The 25053-nt window shown below is 39.4% G+C and overlaps 1 protein-coding gene and 1 long non-coding RNA gene across 3 annotated transcripts in view; one reads left to right on the top strand and one right to left on the bottom strand.

Moving 5' to 3' along the window:
• Positions 1–11233, bottom strand: part of LOC119807540 — an 89564-nt gene extending 78331 nt beyond the window's left edge. For both annotated transcript variants that reach the window (XR_005284313.1, XR_005284312.1), the window contains exon 1: positions 10283–11233. This is a non-coding gene — a long non-coding RNA (uncharacterized LOC119807540). The remainder of the gene's footprint in view (positions 1–10282) is intronic.
• Tafa1 (TAFA chemokine like family member 1) overlaps positions 9674–25053 on the top strand; it is a 524958-nt gene continuing 509578 nt past the window's right edge. Inside the window, exon 1 of the mRNA XM_038319549.1 lies at positions 9674–9791. Within this exon, the coding sequence (XP_038175477.1) occupies positions 9674–9791 (118 nt within the window). The remainder of the gene's footprint in view (positions 9792–25053) is intronic.

Here is a 25053-nt window from a genome sequence, read left to right as displayed (position 1 = left end):
GAATCTATATATGTTTCTCTTTTTTTTTTTTTTTGTTTTTGAGGTTTTTTTTTGTTACTTAGCTTCTCTGGGCTCATTATCCTTTGCTTTACAGCTAGTATCCACTTAAGAGTGAGTACATACCATGCTCATCTTTCTGGATCTGGGTTACCTCACTCAGGATGTTTTATTCTAGTTCCATCCATTTGTATGCAGATTTCAAGATGTCATTGTTTCTTACCACCTAGTGGTCCATTGTGTAAATGTACCACATTTTCTTTATCCATTCTTTGGTTGAGGGGCATCTTGGTTGTTTCTATGTTCTGGCTATTACAAATAATGCTACTATGAACATAGTTGAACAAATGGCTTTGGAGTATGATTGAGCATCCTTTGGGTCTATGCCCAAGAGTGCTATTACTTGAGGTAGGTTGATTCCCAATTTTCTGAGAAACCACCGTATTGATTTCCAGAGTGATTGTACAAGTTCACATTCCCACCAGCAATGGAGGAGTGTTCCCCTTACTCTGCATCCTCTCCAGCATAAGTTGTTTATCCCGAATGTGGCCAATTTCAGCTGTTTAGTTTCTAAAATTTATTATTTTAGGTGTATGATTATTTTGCCTGCCTATAAGTATGTGAACCATGTGCATGCTTGGTGCCTGAGGGGCAAGGAGAGGGAGTTGTATTCCCTGAAACTGGAGTTACAGATGGTTGTGAGCCATCACATGGCTGCTGAGAACAAAACCTGGGTTTTCTGCAAGAGCAGCCAGTGTTCTTAACTGCCTTACCATTTCTTTACCCCTATTTCTCAAATTCTTTACTGTTTCCTACACAGCAGTAGATTTCTTTGTTATTACCATTTTCATTTGTTTTATTTTACTTTTGCTTTGTTTGTGTGTGTGTGTGTATGTGTGTGTGTGCGTGCACAAGTACATGCACACATGTGGTTTCAAATCTCATTCTGTTCTAGATTTTAAGAGAATAATTGTTTCCTTCTTCATTGTGGTTACTGAAGTATTTACTTAGCATTTAAATAGTTCTGTCTTTGAATGGCTATTTGTCTTGCATGTCATATTCTTCTTTCATATCTGGCTTCTTTTACTTTTATGAATAGGCCTATGGTGTTATAATTATGAGTTAAAGTTTATTGTTTCTTACTAATGCTGTTTGCCTAGAATTTGGTTGCCTAGCACCTGAGTTGTAGAAATCAGAGAGGAATCTGAATCATAGTTCTTCAACCTTACTAGAAAGAGATGTGACATATTTTAATTATCCAGTTTCTCTGAATTTAGGTGTCTTTAACAAAAAATTCATCTATTAGCAATTATATATTAAATGAGATAGTGTAAAGGGCCCAGACTAGTATCCATCTTCCTTTATTTCCCACTATATGTAAGGACTGACACATGAGCATCTGACCAGCATCATCAGCTCACATATTCTAGCTTTGTTTTTATCTGATTTCTGTTCATAATATTTTTCTCATCCATTGTTCTTTGATACAACACTGTATAAAAGAGAGAAGCTACTGTCATTGCTGCTTTTCCTGTTGTTGGGATAAAAGGAATCAGGTGTAATGGCACATGACTTTAATCCCAGAATTTGAGAGATAGAGAGGCAGAGGCTGGTGGATCTCTGTGAGTTCAGGTCCAGCCTAGTCTACATAGTGAATTCTAGGCTATGTAGTGAGGTGAGACCCTCAAGGAGAGAGAGAGAGAGAGAGAGAGAGAGAGAGAGAGAGAGAGAGAGAGAGAGAGAACCAGAAAAAAAGATAAAACATGCAACTCAGGCACCACAAAGGGGAAAGGTTTTATTCTGACTGACAGTTGTTGATGGGTAGAGTCTCCTGTTGAAACACATAGCAGCAGAGAATTGTCTGGTTACATTACATTCAGGAAGCAGAGAGTAAACAGAAAATAGGGCCAGGATATAAAGCTTCAAGGCACTCCCCAACTCCCTCCATCAAGGGTATGCCTCCTAAAGGTTTTTACAACTTTTGCTAGCAAGACTATCTATTGGAGACCAAGCCTTTAAATATGTGGGCCTTTAGGGGCATTTAAAAAGGACATTGTAGACTAACTGCTGGGTAGTCCCAATAACAGCTCTTTCTCAAAGTAAAAAAAAAAGACAGAAAGAAAGAAAGAGATGAAGGAAGGAATAAATAAAGAAGAAGAAAAAGAGAGAGAGAAAGGAACAAGATGAGAAAATGGGCTTTAATGGTTCTGACAGTGTTTGGATTCCAAGCTTCTCGGTAATCTTTTTGTCTGCATCATCATTTTCATCAATAAATTAAAATGGAATAAGAAAAAAAAGCAGCCTTGAACTCACCGCCAAACTTTGTTATCTGAAGAAATGTCTAACACACGTCTAAGCCACTTGACTTTGTGCTGATACCTAAAACTTGGTGGGCTTCTTAGTCCGGCTGTTATTTATTTAAATTCCTATCATTGTTTTTCACTTTAGAAACATGGAGAGGTAGAATTTTTACAGAACTCATATTTTCTACTGTACATTTGTGAATTAAAATGAGCTGAATTAGTAATTCACTTATTCTTAAATTGAAATAAGGACAGCTTTCGTTTACAGGGATCAGAAGTGTGGAAGGAGATAAATGGGAAATTCTGTCTTTGAGTAAATAAGTTCTAGTGCCTATTCACTCTACGTTGGAATTAGTTCCTTGGACAGATTTCCCAGGTTAGTTTTTGCTGTTGTTGTTGTTTTGTTTTACATCCTGGTCGCAGTTTCCCCTCCATCCTCTCCTCCCAGCCTCTTCCCAGGCCCCTTCTGTTCCCACTCCACAGTCCACTCCTCCTTTCTGTTTAGGAAAGAGCAGTTCTCCCATGAGCATCAACAAAACATGGCGTTTTCAGTTGCAGTAGGACTAAGCACCTCCCCATGTGTCAAGACTGGGCAAGGCAACCCAGTATGGGAAGTAGGGTCCCAGGTTAATTTTTAAAAGACACTCACTGTATGGAACATTTGTATATAGATTTGTCATCATTCAGAGCTACAGTTTCATATGGAGAAATGCATTATACTATACTTGAGGTGTAATTTTTCACCAAGACAACTGAATGACTTAGCCGTTAAGAGCACTGGCTGCTCTTGCAGAGGACCTGACCTGGACTTGATTCCCAGTGTTCACTTGGGTGCTTACAACTATCTGTAACTCTAGTTCCTGGCATCTGATGTCCTCTTGTGGCCTCTGTGGGCACCAGCTGTATGTATACACGCAGATACTCAGATAAAATAACTTGTCAAGACAACTGGACTGGGTGACTTCTGTTCACTTGTTTCCAGCTCTTTTCCCCGATGTTTCCTCCTCCCAGGTTCCCATCATGTCACAGCCTAGTCTTCTCCTCCTCTACCCTCTGCTTCTCCACTTTTCCTTGTGCAGGGCAGTTTGCTGAAAGTTTGGGGCTATTTAAGTATTCTGAGTGCTTTATTTTTACTTCCAACGTCTCTGCAGGGCCTTCTTTCTGAATACGTGGGTTTCCCCACGGGAGGAACTCTAGTGTACAGGATATTTTTAAAGTACATACATGTATGTATGTATATATATATATATATATATATATCTATATATATATATATCTGTATTTGAAATGTCTGTCTTTAGGAATTTGACCCAGAACATAATTTGAACCCCACAATGCTTAGACTATATTGAGTTAAAAAACTTAAAGTTTAAAATAATAAATTTATAGACCTTTTTAGCCCCCTTTCTTCGAAACATTTTCCTGGCATGACAATGGTCAATCATCATCAGCCACATATGTGATCAACTTATGATGTGGGATTCCCCTCTGTCTGCTGTGAATATGTTTTATTTCCATTGGTTAATAAAAGAAAGCTGCTTTCAGCCAATGTATTGACAGAGTAAAGCAAGGCTAAAAGAAATATATAGAGAGAGTAGGCAGAGTCGGGAAAATACCATAAAGCTGTTACAGGAAATTGACACCTCTGCCAGAGCCTGCCAAAACTTTGCTGGTAGGCCATGACCATGTGGTAATACACAAATTAATGGAGATGGGTTAGTTTAGGATGTAAGAACTAGATAGCAATATGATTAAGCTATTGACCAAACAGTATTGAAAATAATAAAATTTCTGAGTTATTATTTCTTGTCCAGATAGTTGGGAACAAACAAACATCCTCCCCCAATAAACGTATCCATCATTCCTCACTTGGATACCCCAGGGTCTCTTGCCCCAATATTCTATGCTTTGTGATTATCAATGTTTTCACAAAAAAAAAAAAAAACCAATAGATTCCTATCACAGTGGTCTCTCTGAAGACAGGAGTTTGAATAGGTGCACTGCTGTCATGGAACAAAACAATTTAGTTAGGAAATGACTAATACAGGTTTAAGTCTTTATCAATCAGGTTTGTCAATTTTATGCTATAATAAAGTTACAAGTCTCAGTTGCTTTGACAACTACTTCCTATTCACTATGTGTAGCCATCTGGGTTGAGAGGGGAGGAGGAAGGGTCTCTTCATTGTGGTCCCTTGGTGATCTGATCTAGGCTGACAGTACAGAGGCAAAGAGAGATCTGAATGGTCTTTCTCCAAACATTAAAACTTCAATCACAATATAATCACACCTGTCATCATTGACCAAAACTTTAAACCCTAACAAAACCAGAGGTTACCTGCTCTCCACACTACCATGGTCAGAAGATTTCAAGTCACAGCTCCTCTAAAAGGCACAAGAGTCCCTTTGGTTTAAGTTGAAATAAACCTCAGTGTTAACACTGGGGAGGCAGCTTAGGGAGTGAAAACTCTTGTTGAGCAAGGATGAGAACTTGTGTTCAAATTCCCATCACCTATATGAAAAGCCATCTATGCTTATAAACCCAGAGATTGGCAGAGGCAGAGAGAAGGGGTTTGTCAGGGCTTGTTCGCCGCCAGTCTAGCTCCGGGTTCGATGAGAAGCCCTCTCTAGGGAATAAAGTGAAGAGTGACAGGTGCATACAGTTTACATCCCTGGGCCTCTGTGCAGGCACAGGCACTACATCCGCCTACAACACAGACTCACATGTGCAGATGCACATTCTCGCATTTGCTGATGTTTAAGTTATGAAGGAAAGAACACTGACTGCAGTGTAGTGGGTTATAAGGTGTCTGTTGGGAAGGAACAAACAGAGCGGTGCTGCCGTTCTGACTTCTCTCATCCGTTTCACTCACCATACATGTGTATAGAATGTTACAGCAAACCATTTACCTCTTTATATATACAGTGCCTTAAGCATGACCTATGAGTTCATGCTTCAACTGTATTAAAGTGCACTAAATTATAGTTTAGCAACTACATTGATCCTTTGTTTAACCACCACTAGAAATAGAAGATATAAGGTTATAACATTTCAAAATGGTAAAATTGATTAGTACATGTGATTTTTTTTAATTTAAATTCATTTGCAAACCATTGTCAGAAGCTCCCAAAATCATGGTGCAAGGACTGTCTTGAACACCCGAATGTTTCAAACAACTAGAATAATACACACCTCTAGAATTAATGACTAATAATTTTTGAAACTACCTTACTGTCAAACACATAAAAATATGAGGCAGATTTTAAAATTACCTTTTCCCAAATTCTTCTATTGAAATAAGAGATGGGCTCCCATGCAGAGCATTTGAGTTGGGAATCCACTCTACCCCTCTGTGCTTCTGTTACCTTGAAAGAGTTCTTTCTGCTCTCTTAGTTTCCCTCCACGTCCCTCATCTGTGAGCCAGGGATAATGGCAATGCCTGTCCTACTGGGTTAGTAAAACACTTTAGATTATGCCTTACAAGACAGAGTTCAGAGTAGTGTGAGCACACGGGGAAGGCCTGATGAACTCTGGCTCCTGCTTCTGTGGCTGTTTCTATTTCTGTCTTGATTCCACAGCATGAATGCAAATGTCTATAGATACCCATTAATTAAGACAGCAGTAATGAGCCTCAGAAATAAGACACATGAACCCAAACTTTAAATTCATCATTCCTAACACATTTGATTGTTATTTTGAAGTTTGGTTTGTGGAAAGAGCTCTCTCTCTCTCTCTCTCTCTCTCTCTCTCTCTCTGTGTGTGTGTGTGTGTGTGTGTGTGTGTGTCTGTCTGTCTGTCTCTGTCTCTCTCCTGTCTGTCTCTGTCTCTCTCTGTGTGTGTGTGTGTGTCTGTCTGTCTCTGTCTCTCTCCTGTCTGTCTCTGTCTCTGTGTGTGTGTGTGTGTGTGTGTTTATGTGTGTGGCGATCACTGTAAGACCAGTGAGAAAGACTGATGAAACCCAAGAGGGTCTCACTCTTTCACTTTGCAGAGCCCAGGAAAGAAGATTTTTCTCAAAGATGCACCCCAGCCTCGAGTCTTCTTTATAATGCTCACAAAAGGCAAAGGCATTCTCAGAAACTTTGAAGTATTCAAGGCAAGAAAAGTGTGAGAACCCTCTCTGCTCTGAAAATAACGCAGAGGACTTGGGGTGGTGACCTTTGACCGTGGATCACACCAGTCTTGCTTCTTGCTTTATCGCAAGCACCTGGCACATAGTAGGTGTGGGGTCGGTGACTCATGAAGCAACTGAATGAGTATTTCAGAGACTTATCGCCGGCGCAGCCTAGAAAAGAAAAGTAGGTCATCTCCCATGCGCCTCTGAAGTTTAAGTACAATCATAGTATATTTCCAGGGAAGCCGGGGTTCACACCAGAGTACTCGAAATGGTAGTGAACTTCTGCGTGTTTTCCCTTTCCATCTCAGCACGCTATTGAAAGGAAGCAAAAATACTTTGACAAAGAACCCTGAGCATATTTCTTCATCATAACTCAGCCTTTGCTGCCAACAATGATATATTTCTACTTATTAAACATGTTAAATAACTCCAAAGATTTTTATTTGGCTTAGGAACACAAACATCAGTTATATTCCAGATAAATTGTATTCCAAGATTTAGCTGACAAAACAACTAACAGAAAAAAATAGAAGCAGGGTAAGCCTGGCAGCATGTTTGGTTAACTTGCTGGCAAAAAGAACATTCAGAGGTAAGACCTGGTTTATGTCTCGCTTTTTCGTTTACCCTTTCAAGTCTTAACAGTTATTAACACTATCAATATTTTGCATGATGTTTCCTTCTTTTTCGTTTTTCTTTCCCTTCTCAGTCTCCTGGCATGAGAAGGGTATAAGACAAAAGCCTCCATCGCAGACCATCAGGTAACGGTGTGTTAAAGCTCTGCTTGAGTCGTGGGAGAGTTAAGGGCAGTTATTAAAATTTACCTCATCTATAATAGAGGGTAATGTCACTTTAAGACATGTGAGACTTTAGAGAGGAGGGGTGTATTGAAACAGACTCCCGCTCCTCACAGGAGGGACCGCAGCTCTGCTCTTACATTTCGCTGCCTAACTCTGTCCTGAATGTGCCCGAGTGGGGATGGTCTGTCAGTGGCTATAAACTGCTTCTCATCAGGAAACTACATTAGCTCACCATCACTTCAAAGGTCTCGTCAGACAGAGGTGACGCCAGGAGAAGATTTAAAGGTGAAAATGACAAGGTTTCCACCCCTCAAACCCTGGCTCCTTCTCTGACAATACAGCAACGAACCCAACATCCTCTTATCTGTGGAAATAGGATCGGAAGAGGAAAGCCTTTTTCTCTTTAATTCTTGATAAAGAACTGCTGGGAAGTGTTGTCTTTGAATATCTCAGAATTGTGGCACAGATGGATTTTAAAAAGTGTTAGCTCTTTCCAATGAACACTAGGAGAGTGCCCTGCTCTTGGCTGGATTTTTCAGGTAAGAAAACCTCTGCAAAGATTTAAGATGTAGAAAGCAGATTTGAAACATATTCAGAGAAGTATGCAAGGCTAGATGCATTATTTGGGGGAAAACACTTACTGCCGCTGAGCGGAGCAGAGCTCTCCCGGAGAGTGAGTGAGTGAGCGAGGAGGAACAGAGATATTGAGGAGCCTGGGAAGTAATGCTGAGAATTAAAGAAAGTTAACAGGGAAAAGGAAAGAAAAAGGGAAGTGCCGCGATTGTCAAATCCGAGCATCTTCCTGCATGCTGAGGTCTATGTGGGTTAAAAATGAGCAAGGGACGGCAGAGCTCTGAAGGACTGTTAAGTTCTGATGATCGCTGGATTTTTCCTGAATTAAATTTCCAGTGCATTTTAACAGCGATTGACAACACAGCAAATGCATGCCGGGTCACCTCTGTTTTGTCTTCCTGTAATTTTCAGGCTATTCCGAAAGACTCTACAAATGCATTCATTTGCGGATTCACAGAAGGGGGGATGCTATTTATCTGGGCTGATGAGAATGAATCTATACTATCCTGCTAGTAAAGCAAAGCATGCTGTATACAAAAGTAAACACTGGGCCACCAAACTAGAAACTAATTAGAAAGTGAGAGGTCCATCTGAGTCACTGCCTGGGGCATTGATGGCTCCATGGGGTTGAAAAGAATGCTTCCCCACTTCTCATTTAATTACAATCCTCACGTTTATCTATTGTTATCCTCAAAGCCCTTTTCAAACACTCCACTTCTCTGAAACCTGTGAATTACCAAGAATTATGCATATACATGTATTTAATGTTTATTTTTGCTGAACAACACTGGTTTAGAAAGAGTACCAATTTCCACAGATAAGGAGGGCATCTTGGGAGGTCACAGCAGGGTTTCAATATATAGTGGAATTTCTTGAAGGGTGTCATATGAAAGAGGGAAAGAGGAAACCACAGCCTTGCCTGCATAGCCCTCTTTGAGCTCTCTAAGAGAAAGGCATGTTGCTAACTGAATTCTTGTATAGGAGATGCCTCCTATCACTGGCTGACTAGGGAAGATGCTTCAAGTTTGATTAATTTGGCAATATGAAATGCAGCATAAGGTGTTGTTTGGGAAATTGGACAATATGTAGCGCCGTTGAGCTTCTGTAGCTCCTGAGATGCTCAGAGGTGCGGATAAGACTCTCAAAGTTTCAGCGCCTGAGAAAAGGTATATGCTCACCCATAAATACACACACCACCTGTATATGCATATTCATCATTGCTCCAGCAAATGCCACAATGGGATCTTAGGAGGCAAAACAATACTGTAAATTATGGGCTTGCTGTAGGATAGATGCATAGACCTTGCATCTGAAACTCATTCTGGCTGATAACACGGTTCCTTCCGATTCCAAGTCCAGTCAGAAAGCTGAGTTCTATCGGGAGATTACAACATGCCTCTGAGAAATGATTGCTTAGTTTAGAGGACAGCATTGCGATTAAAAATTCATGACTGTAGAATTAAAAGGAAAAAAAAGAGCCCACTCTTTTTCTTCCAGGCTTATGTCAGACTTGCAATGAAGTTAGAATAAGCAAGTCTGCAGCTTCTGAATGTCTGGGGAAAGTAGTTTGCAGCTCTTTGTGTAAAACTGGGTGTTTTCATGGGCATGCAATGTTTTCATCTGCCTGATTGATAGTCAAAAACTTTAATTTTGTGTTTTGGGCAATCATTGGCCTTTTGCTTTCCAGATGTTAAGGGACATATTTATGAGCTTCTGGAAAGGGTCTTCAATCCAATCCCTGGCATGACCTCTGCTGGAACGTTCCTTCTAGGCTGCCAAGGAGCCAAAGAACATTACATCTGATATCTCCCTTCCCTCCTGAGTGGGACGTACTCCACTGGGGTCTGCAAGTCAGGGGTAACCTGTTCTCGTCTCATGTCCTCTCTAGAGAATGGCAATGGTCTCTGCGATGTCCTGGGTCCTGTACTTGTGGATAAGTGCTTGTGCCATGCTGCTCTGCCATGGATCCCTCCAGCACACCTTCCAGCAGCATCACCTGCACAGACCAGGTAGTGTGTGTGTATGGGGGTGGTTCTGGGAGGGGGCTTGCTCCAGAGCAGGCTCCTCTAGGCTCATCGTGGTCTCTTCAACAGATGGCAGAATGCAAGTGACAGAAATTGCTATAGTGTGGGCAGTTTGCCTTTGAATTCTAAGACATGTTGTAGGCTGGATGCTCTGGGGGATGGAGAGGACACCAAAAATGTCTTGGAGGTATTTCTGTTAATTTTTCAGAAAAGGTGGGTTTCTTTAAAGGAGTCGCCCCCCTCTCCCGTACCCCAACTTGCGTCTTCCACACACCTTGTTAGCAAAATATTCTACAAATGGTGGAGTAACTTTGAAGACTGGGGATTTAGAGAGGAGGCATGTATTTCTTGGGTTGAGTTTATACCTAGTGTAGGTGCTGTCATTTCTGTCTGTGGCTAAGGACTTCAGGGATGTGTTAATGACCAGACTAACTTTAGAAGTTGTCAATGAAAAAGAAAATGAAACAGTGACTTACTATGTCGTGTCTGGTTTAATTTGCATCCAGTCTTCTCTCCTTTCCTTCCTTCTCTTTTGGTTCCTCCAGTATGCTCGGCGCCCCCACCCAGTTTTTCCTCCCTCTGTTGGTAGTTTCAGGAACAAGTTCGCTCTGCCATGTGTTTTGAAATTTTCCTTTATTGATTTCCTTTTTCTTTAGTTCCGGGTGCAGTTTGCTTTCTTTGGCTTCTAACTCTTCTCTCTCTCTCTCTGCTCTTCAATCCTGATTTTCCTTTCTTTGCTGTTCCAGCTTTCTCATACAAAATTACCCCCAGTTCAATTGTCTTTAGAGTCCCTAGTTGGTTCTCAGAAAGGTGTCCTTCGGTCCTTGTCACCACCACCCTTAGCCCCCGCCCCCGCCAGCTGTCTTTAGCCTTTGTGTCCTTTCGGCCACACCCCCTACCTTCACCACCCTTGGGAGCCCCCTCGAATGGTCAAGTTCACCGTGCTGGGACCAGTTGCTGACCCAAGTTCCCGCTAATCATTTCTGGAGCGCGGCCGTCCTCCCTCCCGGACCTGCTTGTATTCTTCCCTGGCCTCCTGCCATCCACAGGCTTCTCAGTGCAGCAGGTCCTGGTCCGGAGTCTGCATCGCTGTCTTTCCTGGCTCCGCAGCCTTGACTGTGATCCTGCACTCTTTTTTTTTTTTTTTTTGGCCTTCTCCAGTTCCTCTCCCGGTGCCTTTTGCTGTCTCCCGGGGTTCAGCTTCCAGGCTGGGGCAGACTACATAGAGCCGGGAGGGTGCATGCCAGCGCACGCCTGCTGGGTCTGCAGCCCTCAGCTGCAGAGGAGGGCTGGGGGCGGAGGAGGCCAGCTGTCCCGGGTCCCAGCCGCCTTCCTTCCTTCCATAAGCCAGGTCAGCGAGCAAGCGAGGGGGCGCTGGTGCCCCTGCGGGTGGGCATGGAAACCACGCTGCTGGCTGCTGCGGCTGGTGCTTCTTGCCTGTGTTTACTGTGTCCTGTGTGCAGACCCTGGCACAGGAAGTGCCAGGTTCCTGCCAGAAGCCTCAGTGCCAACATGGAGGAAGCACAATCGTGGATTTGGGGATCCCTGAGCTACCTCCAACCACTTAATCGCCAATCTGTTCTGGCAAGAAAAGTCCTCGGCTTGTTACATAGTCGTACAAATAACCTGGGAAATGCGGTTTCTCTGTAATGCTCAACAATGAGATAAAAGAACCTTCCATCCCGAAAGTGCCAGAGAATGTGTTCAGGGTTAATTCATACTGTTAGTTTAACCACTAAGTGGATATAGTTTACCCCTTTCGTCCAGAGACTACAAGTGGGAGTTTTGGAGGTACTGGGTGATAGTCTGATGCTACCCAAAGAATGGTTGCCGATGGAGGTTATGGCCATGTGATTTTACCACAAGAGGGGGGAAATGTCCCCTAGTACACAGATTGTCTATACCAGATACCTTTAGGAGCATTGGATATAATCTATGAAAACTTTAAGGTCAGATCAGTGCACACACCCATTTAAACTGTAAGCCAGTCCTTGGAGGTGGCTGAAGCAGGTAGCCGGTGGTGGGGGACAGGGACTAGTGTTGGGGCAAGTCTCTGTCACTTAACTTTCCTGACATGAACTTGGATAAGTGACTTTCCAAATCTGAACGAATTTCCCCATCAGGGGATGTGGGGAGGGGAGGGGAGGAATGACTTCCTAGGAAGTGGCAAGTGCTGGGTATATTGTGAATTTCCTATAAATATCAAGTACAGTAGGGTCCTGTTTAAGGGACTGCAGCCACCTACAAGTCAAGGAAGCTGAGTGAGTCAAATTTTTCCTGTTTGCACTGCTAACAGATCCATTGGTCAGGACAAAGTTTGTTGTCTTTGTTGTTTTCTAACCCATGTGATACTTGGATAGCACCTGCCGGTGATTGCCACCTCTCTTACTTTATGCTGCGTGTGCAGTCATTAAACAAAAAGAAGCTCATATAGTTTGTAGTGAACTCTCGTGTAGAGCAAGTCTATTCGCTTCTGGGAACTGGGGTTATTGTGTGTATCATCGTCAGTCTTATTAAAATACCATATTTTAAAACTTGATTCCGACTGAAATTCAACTTGCTGCTGGTCTAAGAAGACCTCATCTACCACAGAGCTTGCTCACTATCAGTCAATCCGTGTTGAAACTATCCCTCTTCTTCTTCATCTACCACAGAGCTTGCTCACTATCAGTCAATCCGTGTTGAAACTATCCCTCTTCTTCTTCATCTACCACAGAGCTTGCTCACTATCAGTCAATCCGTGTTGAAACTATCCCTTAAATATCTCTGGGAACTTTGTTCCCAGCAACTCGGCCCCAGGGGCTCACTCTCTGAGCCCTATCCCACTCTTATTGCAGAAAAGGAGGAACTACAAATGCTTCTTCCAAATGCAGCGGGATTAAAATAATGTTGATTTGAAAGTCCGGTGGGTCTGTGTAATGTGCCTGTTTAACTTTCTTAGGATTGCTACAATAGCTGCAGAGATTAAAGCAATAGATCTTGGTCATAGCAGTCTTCCAAATTATTTCAGTCACTCTTTAATGTGTTTTTTTGTTGTTGTTTTGATTTTAAGAGCAAAAATGTGCTTCTTTTTTTTTTCTCTCTCTCTCAGATAAGTGTTGTGGCATTTTTTTCCTTTGTGGGTCTCAAATCTTCAGGGACAACAATGAAATGTGTGTTAAAACAAGAAACAAACAAAAAAACCCAGGGCCAGTTATCTGTGACAATCTGCCCCCCAATGAGCAAATAAATAAATAAATGGTTGGATAAACGAGCAAGAAAGGGATAGCATAATTTCATTCTCTCAAATCAGTGAAAATAAGTGACATGAGGAGAAAAAATGAGACAGCAGCAGACCCCAGCCTTGCTACATTTGCCTAAGCTTGAAAAATCACCTCCTTCACAAGGCAGAGCAGGGAAGCATACTTGGCATGAATGCCAAGCATGTGGGAATGTGCAAAATGACAAAGCTTTCACTAGGAGTATGTGTGCATGTATGTATGTATGTATGTATGTATGTATGTATGTATGTATGTGAGAGAGGGGGGTCTGTACGGCCACCCTCACCTGCTTAGGAATGGCATCCACTCCCCCTCAGGCCAGTCCCTCACAGGCAGCTTCCCCATCCCCTCCACAGCAAGATTAATGGTGTTCCGATTGCAAGCAGGCAATTTCAGTCTCTCAAGAAATAATCCACTACTCTGACAGATGAGAGGGATTTGACAGCCGCTCCCCTCGTTGAGATTGTGCCTCACCTGGATGGCACCAGCCAGCCAGGGCCCGTTAGGGGAAATGGTTAGAGATTTGGGCCAATTTCTACTGTCATAACATGAAATTGGGATAGTGTTTGTGTAAGGCTATGCATTTGTGATCTGCCTCCTCAATGGAGTGGGTTTGTGCACAAGCAGAATGAGAATACGTTAACTAGAAAACGGACTGATTTTAATGTATTCGCCTGCAGCCCCTAAGTACTTTCTATTTTTCATATTTATAGTATGAAGATTGCACCATTTATTTTCACTTACTCACTAGTTAAGGAAGATTAAAACAGTCAATCAAATGAAACTGAAATTTAAAATTACATAAGTGAATAAAATGTGCTATAGATTAACAGATTCATAATTTCAGTAATTGAAATATTGGAATAATTATTATTTGGGGAATGATGTAGGAAGTTACTATGACAACTTGAGAAATATTTGTTCCCCCTCCTAATATGAAGCCTTTGGAAGGACAGTTAATTTAAAAACAAAACAAACACCCAGACTCCACAATGAAAACTCAGATGTAGCATCTCTTTGGTCTCTAGTAATTAAGATAGCCTAAGTTCTCCACACTCAACAGTGTGTATGCGGGAGAAAAAGGATAAATGGTCTGCCAAATGTAGCCTTGCAGTTTAAGATTATGTTTGTCTATGGTACAGATATATGAATTATGATAACAATTTTAATGCTTCCTTTATTTGGGGTATGTGGCTAGAAGTGGGTGTGTGGGGGCGTGTATGTCTTTGAAGCAACAAAATAAAGAGTCTTCTCAAAATTCTTTAGAAAGAAAAAAGTCCCTAGGATTCTTTAGTAAAATAAAATTATGTATCTGTGAATTACACGAGGCACAAGTTATTAGTAAACAATGAATCATTTGTTCTTCAGTCAACGTGATTTCATTGACGTTGGAATGATATATGAAAGCTTGCTCTGCAAAGAACATCTATGTAATTCATACTTGACAAGATTTAAGGCTGTATTAAGCAGACTGTGTATGTTAGAAGTTTATTTATGATTCATTTATGACTTTATTATGTAGTGATCATCGGCATCCATTTTAACATGAAGATTTGGGGTAAATCATTAAAAATTTGTAAGAATCTTACATATTATTTTTTACCCTACCATTCAAAACTACATTTTAGAAAACTGCCTGGAGCATATGTTTCAGATGCCAAGGTGCTTTTCCAAAAAGGGTTGTGTTGTGGGTTTAGAGTGTAAAAACTTGTGGGTACAACCGTGGCTGCACATTTTCCTTTCAGGAATGCCTACTAGCTTGAAGCTGCTAAGTATAGTGGATTGGCGTTAGGATTGGAGCAGACAGGCAGTTATTTGGGGTAAGCTGGTGCTAGGGATAATGCATTGATCATCTGATGGATGATATTGACCTCTTCCAAGAGGCGGAGCACGGCTATGGACATCAAATAAAACCCCCAAATACCAGGGCCGAGTAGAGATATAAGTACATATTTCTTGCCACTGCCCTGAAGTTGGAGCAGAACGGTGAAAATACCATGATTTGAGCATGAGACTATGTAATTAATAGTTAAGGATAATAGATGTTACACTACACTGCAAACTAAAGTATTTAGGAGTAGCATAAACGAACATTAGTTACCAATCATTAATTTCTTAAGCATCATTGCGGATGATGATCTGAACTTTCAGCTTGAAACATGGCAGAACATTTTAATTTGAGTACTCCAAAGCTGGTGAACCACTTTCCCACAGCATCATATCTCTTAAAATGTGGTATCTCTTGAAATGTGAAATGTGTGAATTTGACACATGCTTCCACTTCTAGATGCTTACCTCTGTGGAAAATTTTGGACATGTGTGAAAAGATTTATGTTGAGGCATAGTTTTGGCAGTTATAATGGTTATAAGGTGACAACAGAGTTTTAACTCCATCGAAATGGGATTGATAAAATAAATTATGGTACACATCTACCCAATGGGATTTAGTGTGGGCCATTACAAAGGATGTGTGCTCATGTGGAAAACCCCTAAGATATTGAGGAATGAAGAAAACAAGGAGCAAAATGCTATTTTAAAACAATTCAAAGAAATGCAAAAAAACCCAGAATACAAAAAGAGTATGAACATCATGCAGTACTAGTGAAATCTGAAGAAAATTCTTAAATGATTTAAGAGAATTTAATTTTTTAATTGTATATATTAATATTAGTTATGAATACTAGTGGATTTTGCCATACATTTCCCTGTTTGTATATAATGATTTTGTTTATATACAACATCCTATTCTGATCCATTGCCCACACACTCTCTTTTATCTTTATCTTACCAATTGGTTCTCCTCCTTCTTTCATGTCCTTTTTTTTTGAAGACTTAGGTTTTTCCAGTTGTGTGTATTGTGTATCTGTGGGTGGGTATGTGCACGTAAGTGTCAGTGCCTGAGGAGGCCAGAGGCATTGAATGCCCTGGAGCTGGAGTTACAGGTGTTTGTGAGCTGCTCATTGCGGGTGCTGGGAAACAAACTCTGCTGCTCTTGCAAGAGCAGTGCATTCTCTTAACTACCAAGCATTCTCTGCAGACCTATTAGGACTTTTTTTTTTAATGGATGTGTGAAATAATGAGTTTAATAAGGATGCTTACAGGAATGGGGGTTGTAGTTACCTGAGCACAGACAACTTACCAGTGACTGTAACACTGAAGAAAGCTTTTCTCTTTCCTCCAGAAGCCTGTAACTGACTATAGATTTTCAGGAAGGAATAAGACCTCCTGTATCGCTCACAATCTTTTTTCATAATGTTAATAGGTCTGATTTTATGTAGACTTTGTGCAAATAACCACAGTTGCCGAGCGCTCAAGAGTGCCAGTCATGGCTTAGAATTTTCGCTTATTGTTTTGCCTGTATGCTTAATTCATTTTGGATGAGCATGTATGGCTTTTTAATAAAAGTGTTGTCAATTTAGCTATAGAGTTTTAAGGATTTGATTCAGAACTCAGTGAGTTTGAGGCAAACCTGGTCTACAAGAGCTAGTTCCAGGACAGGCTCAGAAAACTACAGAGAAACCCTGTCTTGAAAAAACAAAACAAAACAAAACAAAACAAAAAATAGAAATAAAATAAATGATATTTCTAAATAAACAAAAATGAAAGAATATGGGTAAGAAATTAGAATGAGGCCTCTTTCCTAAAGCCTTCTAATAATAGAAAATGTAAACCAGTATTACCCAAATTATACTTCATAAAGATCTTTCTTGGGAAAGTGGATTTGAATGTTGGGCAAACAATTGCTATGTGATATATTTAGACATATAGTATAAGTGATGAAAATTCTGGAAACAGTTGCAGATAAAAAAACAATATTTTTTACAAACATTGTTTTTTATTTGGCCTGCATCAACAGTATATGCTCACATCCCATGCACTGAGAGATGTGGGAGAATTTTGACATTATATTCATCCCTTATATCTCAGTATGCTGAGGTTCTTGACATGTATTAGATGCTCAGAAGATAAATTATTCTCTTATAATTTGCTAAATTTTTCAGCAAAAAATTGATGAAGATTTTGGTAGAATTGTAACCTCTTTGTTAGTTATGATTTGTGTGTGTGTGTGTGTGTGTGTGTGTGTGTTTGGGTGTGTAGGTACAAGGACATTATGGACTTATGTTGTTTGTATGTGTGATTAGAATATGGACACTATTCAAATGGATATTAATACAAATAACAAGTAATTAGTATAATACATGTGTTTATAGGTATGTATGTCTTTATATAGATATTTAGCTATCTGATATTTGACAACTACTTTACTAAGCAAAATAATCTGAAGAACTACTGTTTTAAAATGTGCTTATAGAAATTATACTTATAAATATAGTCACATGTTAAATGCCTGAGATTTTTATTTTCAACAATAGGCCTCCTTTTCCCCTTTTCGATTTGAAAAAGTCTCATAGGGATGAGCTTGGGGAACCAAAGAAAAAACTCCCCTTAACAGGCAGAAAAAGGCCTTTCACTGTGTCAATTTTTTCATTTTGAGAGAGAAAAAAAATCACTTCAGCTTTGTAGCAAAGAGAACAGCAGACAGGCAATTTCCCCCTTCTTCGGGGTAAAGAAAAGATAAATTATTTTGTTAACAAGTTGTATATACTAATTGAATCCCCCAAAGATAACGTCCTTAAAGCACACTGGGAACTCTCTTAGCCCACTCTTTCTTTCTCCTTCTTGACATTATGTAATATCAGCCTCCAGAATGAAAGCAGAACTGGTGTTATCATGAAGTTTTCCTCTCAGAAAGTTGGATTAAATACTGAGGGGTCTGTCTGTTGATTAAAGACTTCTTTCATGTAGGAAAGACATTAAACCAAGTCTTACTCTGGGTCCTAAAGGACAGAAGACCCTCTTGTATGGTCACTATTCTTTTGACATCACCAATTTTATCTTTACTGCATCCTGACATTCTCTTTGAGGATGTTTCGAGCCACTCAATCCTAAATCAAAGCCATCTGAATATATGTATCCAGAGGTAATACCATGTTTCTCAATTCTGCAGATACACATTTTTCAGAATTCCAGCTCCTAGATTCCAAAGCACCTAAATTAAAGGAAAGGATTATCATGCTCTAGTAATTAACCACACATCCTAGGAGTCACCAGGCCAAGCTTCCTACTGAAGAAAAATTAAATACTGGTTTGATAAATATTTTCTAGTCAACTAGGCTTTATCTAAGCAAGATCTTTGTATCTTCTAACAGTCACATAAGGGTGGGAAAAGACCACATTAGCTTTTTAAGAAATGATCAAATACAGCAAGGAGAGATGACCATAGATTAGGAGTCAGAGGCTGAGCTTGTAGCCTTTCTTCTAAGCTGTTAATTACTAAGACTCCAGGGGTCATGGTTGGAAGGAATGAATGAACATTGGTCATGCTCCAAGAAGGCAATGCATATGTTTCATAAATAGTGATGAATGTTGTAAGATAATGAATCTTTAAACTGCCCCAAGAACTGGTTTGTTAATTTTATCAATTCTGTGTAGAAAGGTTCATTTCAAAATTTCCTCTTTCAAAGAGTCATTGGCTGAAACTAATTAAAAGTTATGGACAATTGATGGGTGAGAAAAACATCTCCCGTGGTAACAGAAATTATTGAAATAGATGGGGAGGACATGAGGAGATGCTAACGGCTGAGATAACTAAAGAATAGACACACATCTTGAGGAATAAACTTGTTCTGAGCTGCCTCTGAGCCCAGCCCAGGTTGAGATTATCTGATATCTGAAAATGATCCTCAATCTTAATGTTTATTTGTACTTTCCTTATCTTGTAAATATCAGGTGGGCACAACAAATCTTGACCATGAGTGACATCCTTCCTGCAGACTGTCAGACAAGATTATCTTCAGTTCCAATGGTTTTTGATTTTTAATGAATTTATCAAACATATTAGAGCAAGGTGAGCAAGAGAGGCAAGGTCAATAGTTACTAAGGGGGCGTTGTAGGTACATCTGTCTTGTCTTGGTTTAAAATTATGAGCACACTTGAGACACGTCCTGAGTTTTGCCCAACAAGCACTTGAATCTGTGTTTTTTACATGTACTGGAATTGTTATTATAGGGGATCCAGTCAACTGAGAGTTTTTATATAATGAGGCCATTGTTCTAATCAGAGGTCTCATTTGAATCTCAGCTAAAAAAAAATCCATTAATTTTCTTTTAAAATAAGGCTTGGGAGAAATGGTAATTGGTAAATGTAATAAAATGGAGAGAAGCATCCAGAAGTACTGTGATGCCCACATAAAATTCTTAATTTAATATTTTATTAAAGTTCTCAGTATCTGGTTTGCAGCCCACTAGTACATTATAAATATATCTTGGAAGCCAGTATTATTTCTTTTTCACTGTTGTTCTTTAAGCATGTGCATTTGTTTCATGCAAGAATAAAGGTAACTTATTAGAAAGCCACCTGTGTCATCATTCTTCTGGAAACGACACATAGCTGAGGTTCCTGGGCATTCCTAATTTAGTGTCCTCCTAGGAAACCTGGCTTTCAGCTCTCAGAAAACATGACTGAGTTCCTGCGTGCAGATAATGCTAATTCATCCCGTTTGAGAAAAGACAATTTGTTATCAGTGCATCGTGAAAGTTGTTTCAGTTGTTAGTGATTTTCAATTGCTGTGGTCTTGCTTTTTAATTATAAATCGCTGTTGGTTCACTTTTCTCATTATCAATGAGTTTGCTGTGGGCTGTTTGGTTAACCCTACAGTATGAATGATGCATATTTGCTTCTTTTGTACTTTAAACTGCTGAAAAAGACTAGCCATTAAGCCAATCCTGAATTCTGATTGAGATATGGTTGATCTTAGGTTTGACTGGTAGAATGCTTGTCTGGCATAGATGAAGCCCTGGGTTTGGTTCCCAGTATTCCATAAACCAGGTGTGGTGGCATATACCTATAACCTTGGCCCTCAGAAGATAGAGGCAAAGGGTTAGATGCTCAAGATCATCCTAAATTACTTAGCAAGACTGAGGACAGCCCAAATTACATCAGGCCCTAGAGACAGAAGGAGTGTGTGTGGTAATTTAGATTCTAATTGCTAAATCTTGTATATCTCATCACTCTATGTGCATGTGTTACATATATAGTGACTATGTAGCCACTAACTGTGGACCTCTACAATGTTTTCTCATGGTACATTTGTGTTCATAGAACTAGAACATTGCTTTATAAGAACCTGTTCATAGGTTCATCTTATCTCAAAAAAATAGAAAAGAAAAAGAAAAAATAACAAACACAACACAAACACACACACACAAGCAAAACAACCAACAAAACTGAAAACAGTGTTTCATAGAGGCTTCTTTCTAAGAATTTATCTCCTAGGACTCTTTCCATTATAAAGTTGAAATAAGTGGGCATTGAATATTTCTCTTCTTCACCGAGCTATGGTTATAAAAGTTTGAAGATTGCTTTTGTCAAGATAATTGTGTGACTAGAGATTAGTGTTCATGGGAGTTTAATTTAGAAATAGTAGCTGACACAATGAAAACTCAATCAATCAATCAATCCTCTTTTATGAGACAAAATGATAAAGGGCAGAGGAATGAGGTGTTTGGAAGCTTCCTAGATACAGTTACACCATATGGAAACGGTTTGGTTGGTCCTTGCGTCTCTTCTTCTTCCAAGAATGCAAAAATGTCACATTCTGGAAAGGTATCTAGAATTGAGGTCACTGGGTGAACATTTGTAGGGCAGCATTTTTTGACAGCGGCTCCCAGAATTATTGAGAAGATAGAGTAAATTCATGGCTTCTGGGCTGCCAGCCTCAAGCCTTTTATCAGGCCTACAAGATCAATAAGTGATGGCTTTCTATGCTTTTGTCCTTGTTGTTCCCTGAATTGGGGCAGGGGAAGCAGTATAGTTATCCTACTTAGGACTGAGCTTTGATAATCACTTATTTTCAGCACTCAATATTCCTTCTCTATGCTTCCATGTTGCATATAATCTACTATCTTCTCCAGTTATATTTTAATTGGATTTCAGTATAGTAGATCTCTATATGGCGTCTTTTTTATAACCCTCCATTTTGGTTAACTGTCGCCATTCCTCACCCCCACTCCATTTTAAACTTTCCTATTCCTAAAACTTTTATCTATTTTTATTTTACCTAGACTCTAATCATACTCTGAAAACATCCCCTCTCAATTTCATTTTTAACATAGAGTGCATTTAATACATAATATTTCTCAAATATTTATTGGCCATTTTACTGGATGCATTTTTTTCTGTTATAGTAGAGATGACTTTTTTTTTTAATAATGCCCACTTAACATTCAGGGAGATAGAAAGTGCTGGTCATGCTGGAAACTGTGATTACACACAGCAAGGTCAACTGAGTCCTTGCTGATGAATAAATGAGAGATTTAGCCTAAACATTAGTCCTCACAACCCTGTGACAAAGAACATAATTTTGGTTTATGAAGGAATCTAAAATAATAAGTTCATTGATTTGATCACGTTCCTATAGCTTGGGACATGGCTTGGGATGACAAATTGGAGATTATTTCCAGAGTCTGAGTGGCACTTCCATTTATTACACATAAAATTCAATGTGACATGATCCTTTCTTTATCACAGTTTACCTGCAACACAATCCTACATGTCAGTTAGTGTTGTCCTCATTGTTCCACATAGCGAAATGTGGGAAGTTATGCTAAATGTGAGGAGAAAACTTAGTTTATGCAAGGTCCCTTGGTCGAGTCATGCTTCCATCATAGCCATGTACCGCTAGGAATACCAACAAGGTCATCTCAACCAACTGAAATTAGAAAACAAATTCCTGTGCAAGAGCCATTGTTTTATTTTAGCTAAACACCTTTCCTGTTGGAAACTTTTCTTAGTCTCTATCAGGCAATATTTTGTGGCTGGGGAATGCATTTGTCTTTATTTTTGCTGGACAAATTGGGGCACATGCATTCTGTTCGTTCTTTGCTGGATGAACAGCAACTCATCTGCAAATACTTTTTCCAGGGCTATTGTTTGCTGGGAGACTCTGGAGACCCTTCTGTCCTACACACAGGGAAGCAGCAGCAGAGGCGAAATGGCCTTAAATGGAGGTTTTTTTCCCAACACTCGAAATGAAACTGTAAATCATTCACATTGGGAAAGAATTCTCTCAAACTGCAGTCTAACTTTTCTGATACCATTTTTTTGTTGGCATTTATCATGTTGAGACTTTATAAATTATGTAGCATATTGTAAAGTGGGCTGACCTTTCTGGCAAGTGATTTGATCATTTGCAGCAGTGTCTTTCTGCAAAATTATCGAATTTTATGTCTTTCAAATAAAACATGCAAGATCCACAGCCTAGTAACATGATAGGGAGAAAATGGTTGTAGAATCAGACAAGAAATCTTCCTTCTCAATCCCTGTCATCATCAAATAGATTTCTCCCTCTGTTCTAAAAGTATCCCCATGACCAGCAATGGCACACTCTTGACAGCCAGCCAGCTCCTTCTTCCTATGAAAACACCATTGCAGGCATCATTAATCTATCACAGAAAGTTTTTACATTGAACCTAGATTCTATTTAAGAATCACTGAGTAACTAAATAGGACAGCAATGATTAAAAACAAAACAGAACAACAACAACAACAAAAACAGCCTCAGCAACTGCTTCCAGAACAGTCAACACCTAGCTGCTATTACATGCCACATGTTACCTCATAGGCTTGCCTATTTAGCTACAAAAATGAAACACATTGCTCTTTCTGGTTTAGAATGTTCTTTATGTTTATCACCTGTCCCTTCAATGTGAGCCATATTATTCACTTAAAATTAATTATTTGGTAGCTGGAGAGATGGGCCAAGAGTCAAGACTATTTCCTAGGTTCTATTCCCAGAGTCCATGGGGAGGCTCACAACTCCCATTCCCAGGGATTAATGCCCTCTTTTGGCCTCTGCACATACTGCATGCACATACATGGCACACAGACATTCAGATAGGCCAAATGCCTAGACACATTAAATAAAATTTTAAAAAATAAAAATAATGATTTAAATGATCAAAAATGTTGATTCATATTCAGTACTTAGAACAGATCCCAGAATAGGTTAAGTACCTATGAGTGAAGTGTCATCTTGCATCTTTGGGAATTAGCTGCTTTTATTTTGTGTGTCTTGACTTCACCCTGTTAAAAATTTTTGGTGCAAGGAGTTGGGTAGGATAGAATGCCATGACATACTAAACAAACCAGAAGTTCACATCATGATTCTATTATTATTGTTGTTGATGTTGTTGTTGTTACTATTATCACACTTATTGTCTCTAAGTACAGATAAGTGAGACTAATTCTTCCTGTTTCATCCACCAAATGGAAAACCCCTATTTATAAAATCCAAGCTTTTAGGCTTGAGCAGGAAATAGTGAAGTTGTGTGTTGTTATCTTCTCTAAAATAGGAGCTCCACATGAGATACTCTGTTATCCTATTAGATAATTATTTAAATGTCAGAAAAAAGGGAGATAGATGGAATACTTAATATTGGCAACAATACACTTAATGTTTTATCATGTAATGAAGATGCACATATAAATTTTATAACTTGGCCTTAATTAATTACAGTCATATCTGAGACTCCTGAGAATAAAATCCATGTATTCAGCACAACAAATAAGAGAAGTTTAACGGTTAATCTCTTCTCTACAATACTCAATAGTTAGCCATGAGTTCTAAGTCAATATGAACAGGTCAATATTTCTAGTGCTGTATATGTAATTACTCATGAAAGTGATCTAGTGAAGTTTGGTAGTGCCTGTGCAATGCCACCTGAGGAAAGTTTAGTTAATTAATAATCCTTTAGAGGTTCTCTTAAAGTTAATACTGCCATTACTCTCTGAAGATAGCCCAACTCTTTTATAATTATACTAAAATAGATACTAGTCACATGAAATCTTATATCATATATCCATGCTTCCTTGTGTGGATTGCCTTTTTATTAACTTTAATTACCTCAGAGGCACTGGGGATTAAGCTCAAAGATTTGCCAGTGCTAAGCCTGTACTCTATCTCTGAGCCCCTTTCTTTGGATCGAGCTGTTTCTAGGAAAATCTATCGCCTATTTATCACACAGCCCAACTACTGAAGGAAGATACTCATAAATATGCTCATCAACACAGTGCTATCTAAATGGCCATAGGATTCATCCCAGACTGCCATTTGTGTTTTGAAGTTATACTCTCACATGTATTCTTTATTTTCTAGTCTGAGTATAACATGTTACCTTTGTATATTAAGAATTGCCCAAGATGTGCCTGGGGAGATGGCTCAGTTGATAAAACATTTGCCATAAAAGCATGATGTTGACTAGAGTCAGGATGCTTAGAACACATGTGAAAAAGCAGGATGTGATTGTGCGCATCTATTCTCTCAGTACGCATTTGGTTCATGGAGAGACCTTGTCTTGAAAGATAGGTGGAAATGATAGAATAGACTTTTGACAGTGACCTCTGGCTTCCACATATACATGTCCACCTTAAAATTGTACCCAAACACACAAATGCACACATACAAAATACATGTATTTTACACTACACACAAGAATTCTTTGCGTGCTGTTATGGTTCCACTGATAAAGTGTTTGTCTAATATATACAAACCCCTGAATTATCCCATCTTAAATGGGACATGGCAAATGCATGTCTGTTTTCCTAAATTTTGGGAGATGGAAACAAGATAATCACAAATTCAAGGTTATCCTTGCCTACATAGTAAGTTTGAGGACAACATAGGCTATGTGAAACTGTTGTAAAATATTATTTTAAGGTGTGTTGTATTGGGTTATGCTCTGGAACATTTGTTTAACAATGTAAAGATGTGCTGGCTTTGTTTATGCTGTATTTGTTTAACTCTCTGAAGCTATGATTCTTTGCCTGTCTAAAATACCTAATGGTCTAATAACGACCTGAATGATCAATGAGGCAGGAGAAAGGATAGGTGGGGCTGTCAGAGAATAAATAAGGGAAAAATCTGGGAG

This window comes from Arvicola amphibius, chromosome 2 (genome assembly GCF_903992535.2).
Source record: "Arvicola amphibius chromosome 2, mArvAmp1.2, whole genome shotgun sequence".
NCBI classification, from domain to species: domain Eukaryota; kingdom Metazoa; phylum Chordata; class Mammalia; order Rodentia; family Cricetidae; genus Arvicola; species Arvicola amphibius.
Note: the sequence above shows the minus strand (reverse complement) of the source record. Positions and strands in the feature narration are given on the sequence as shown.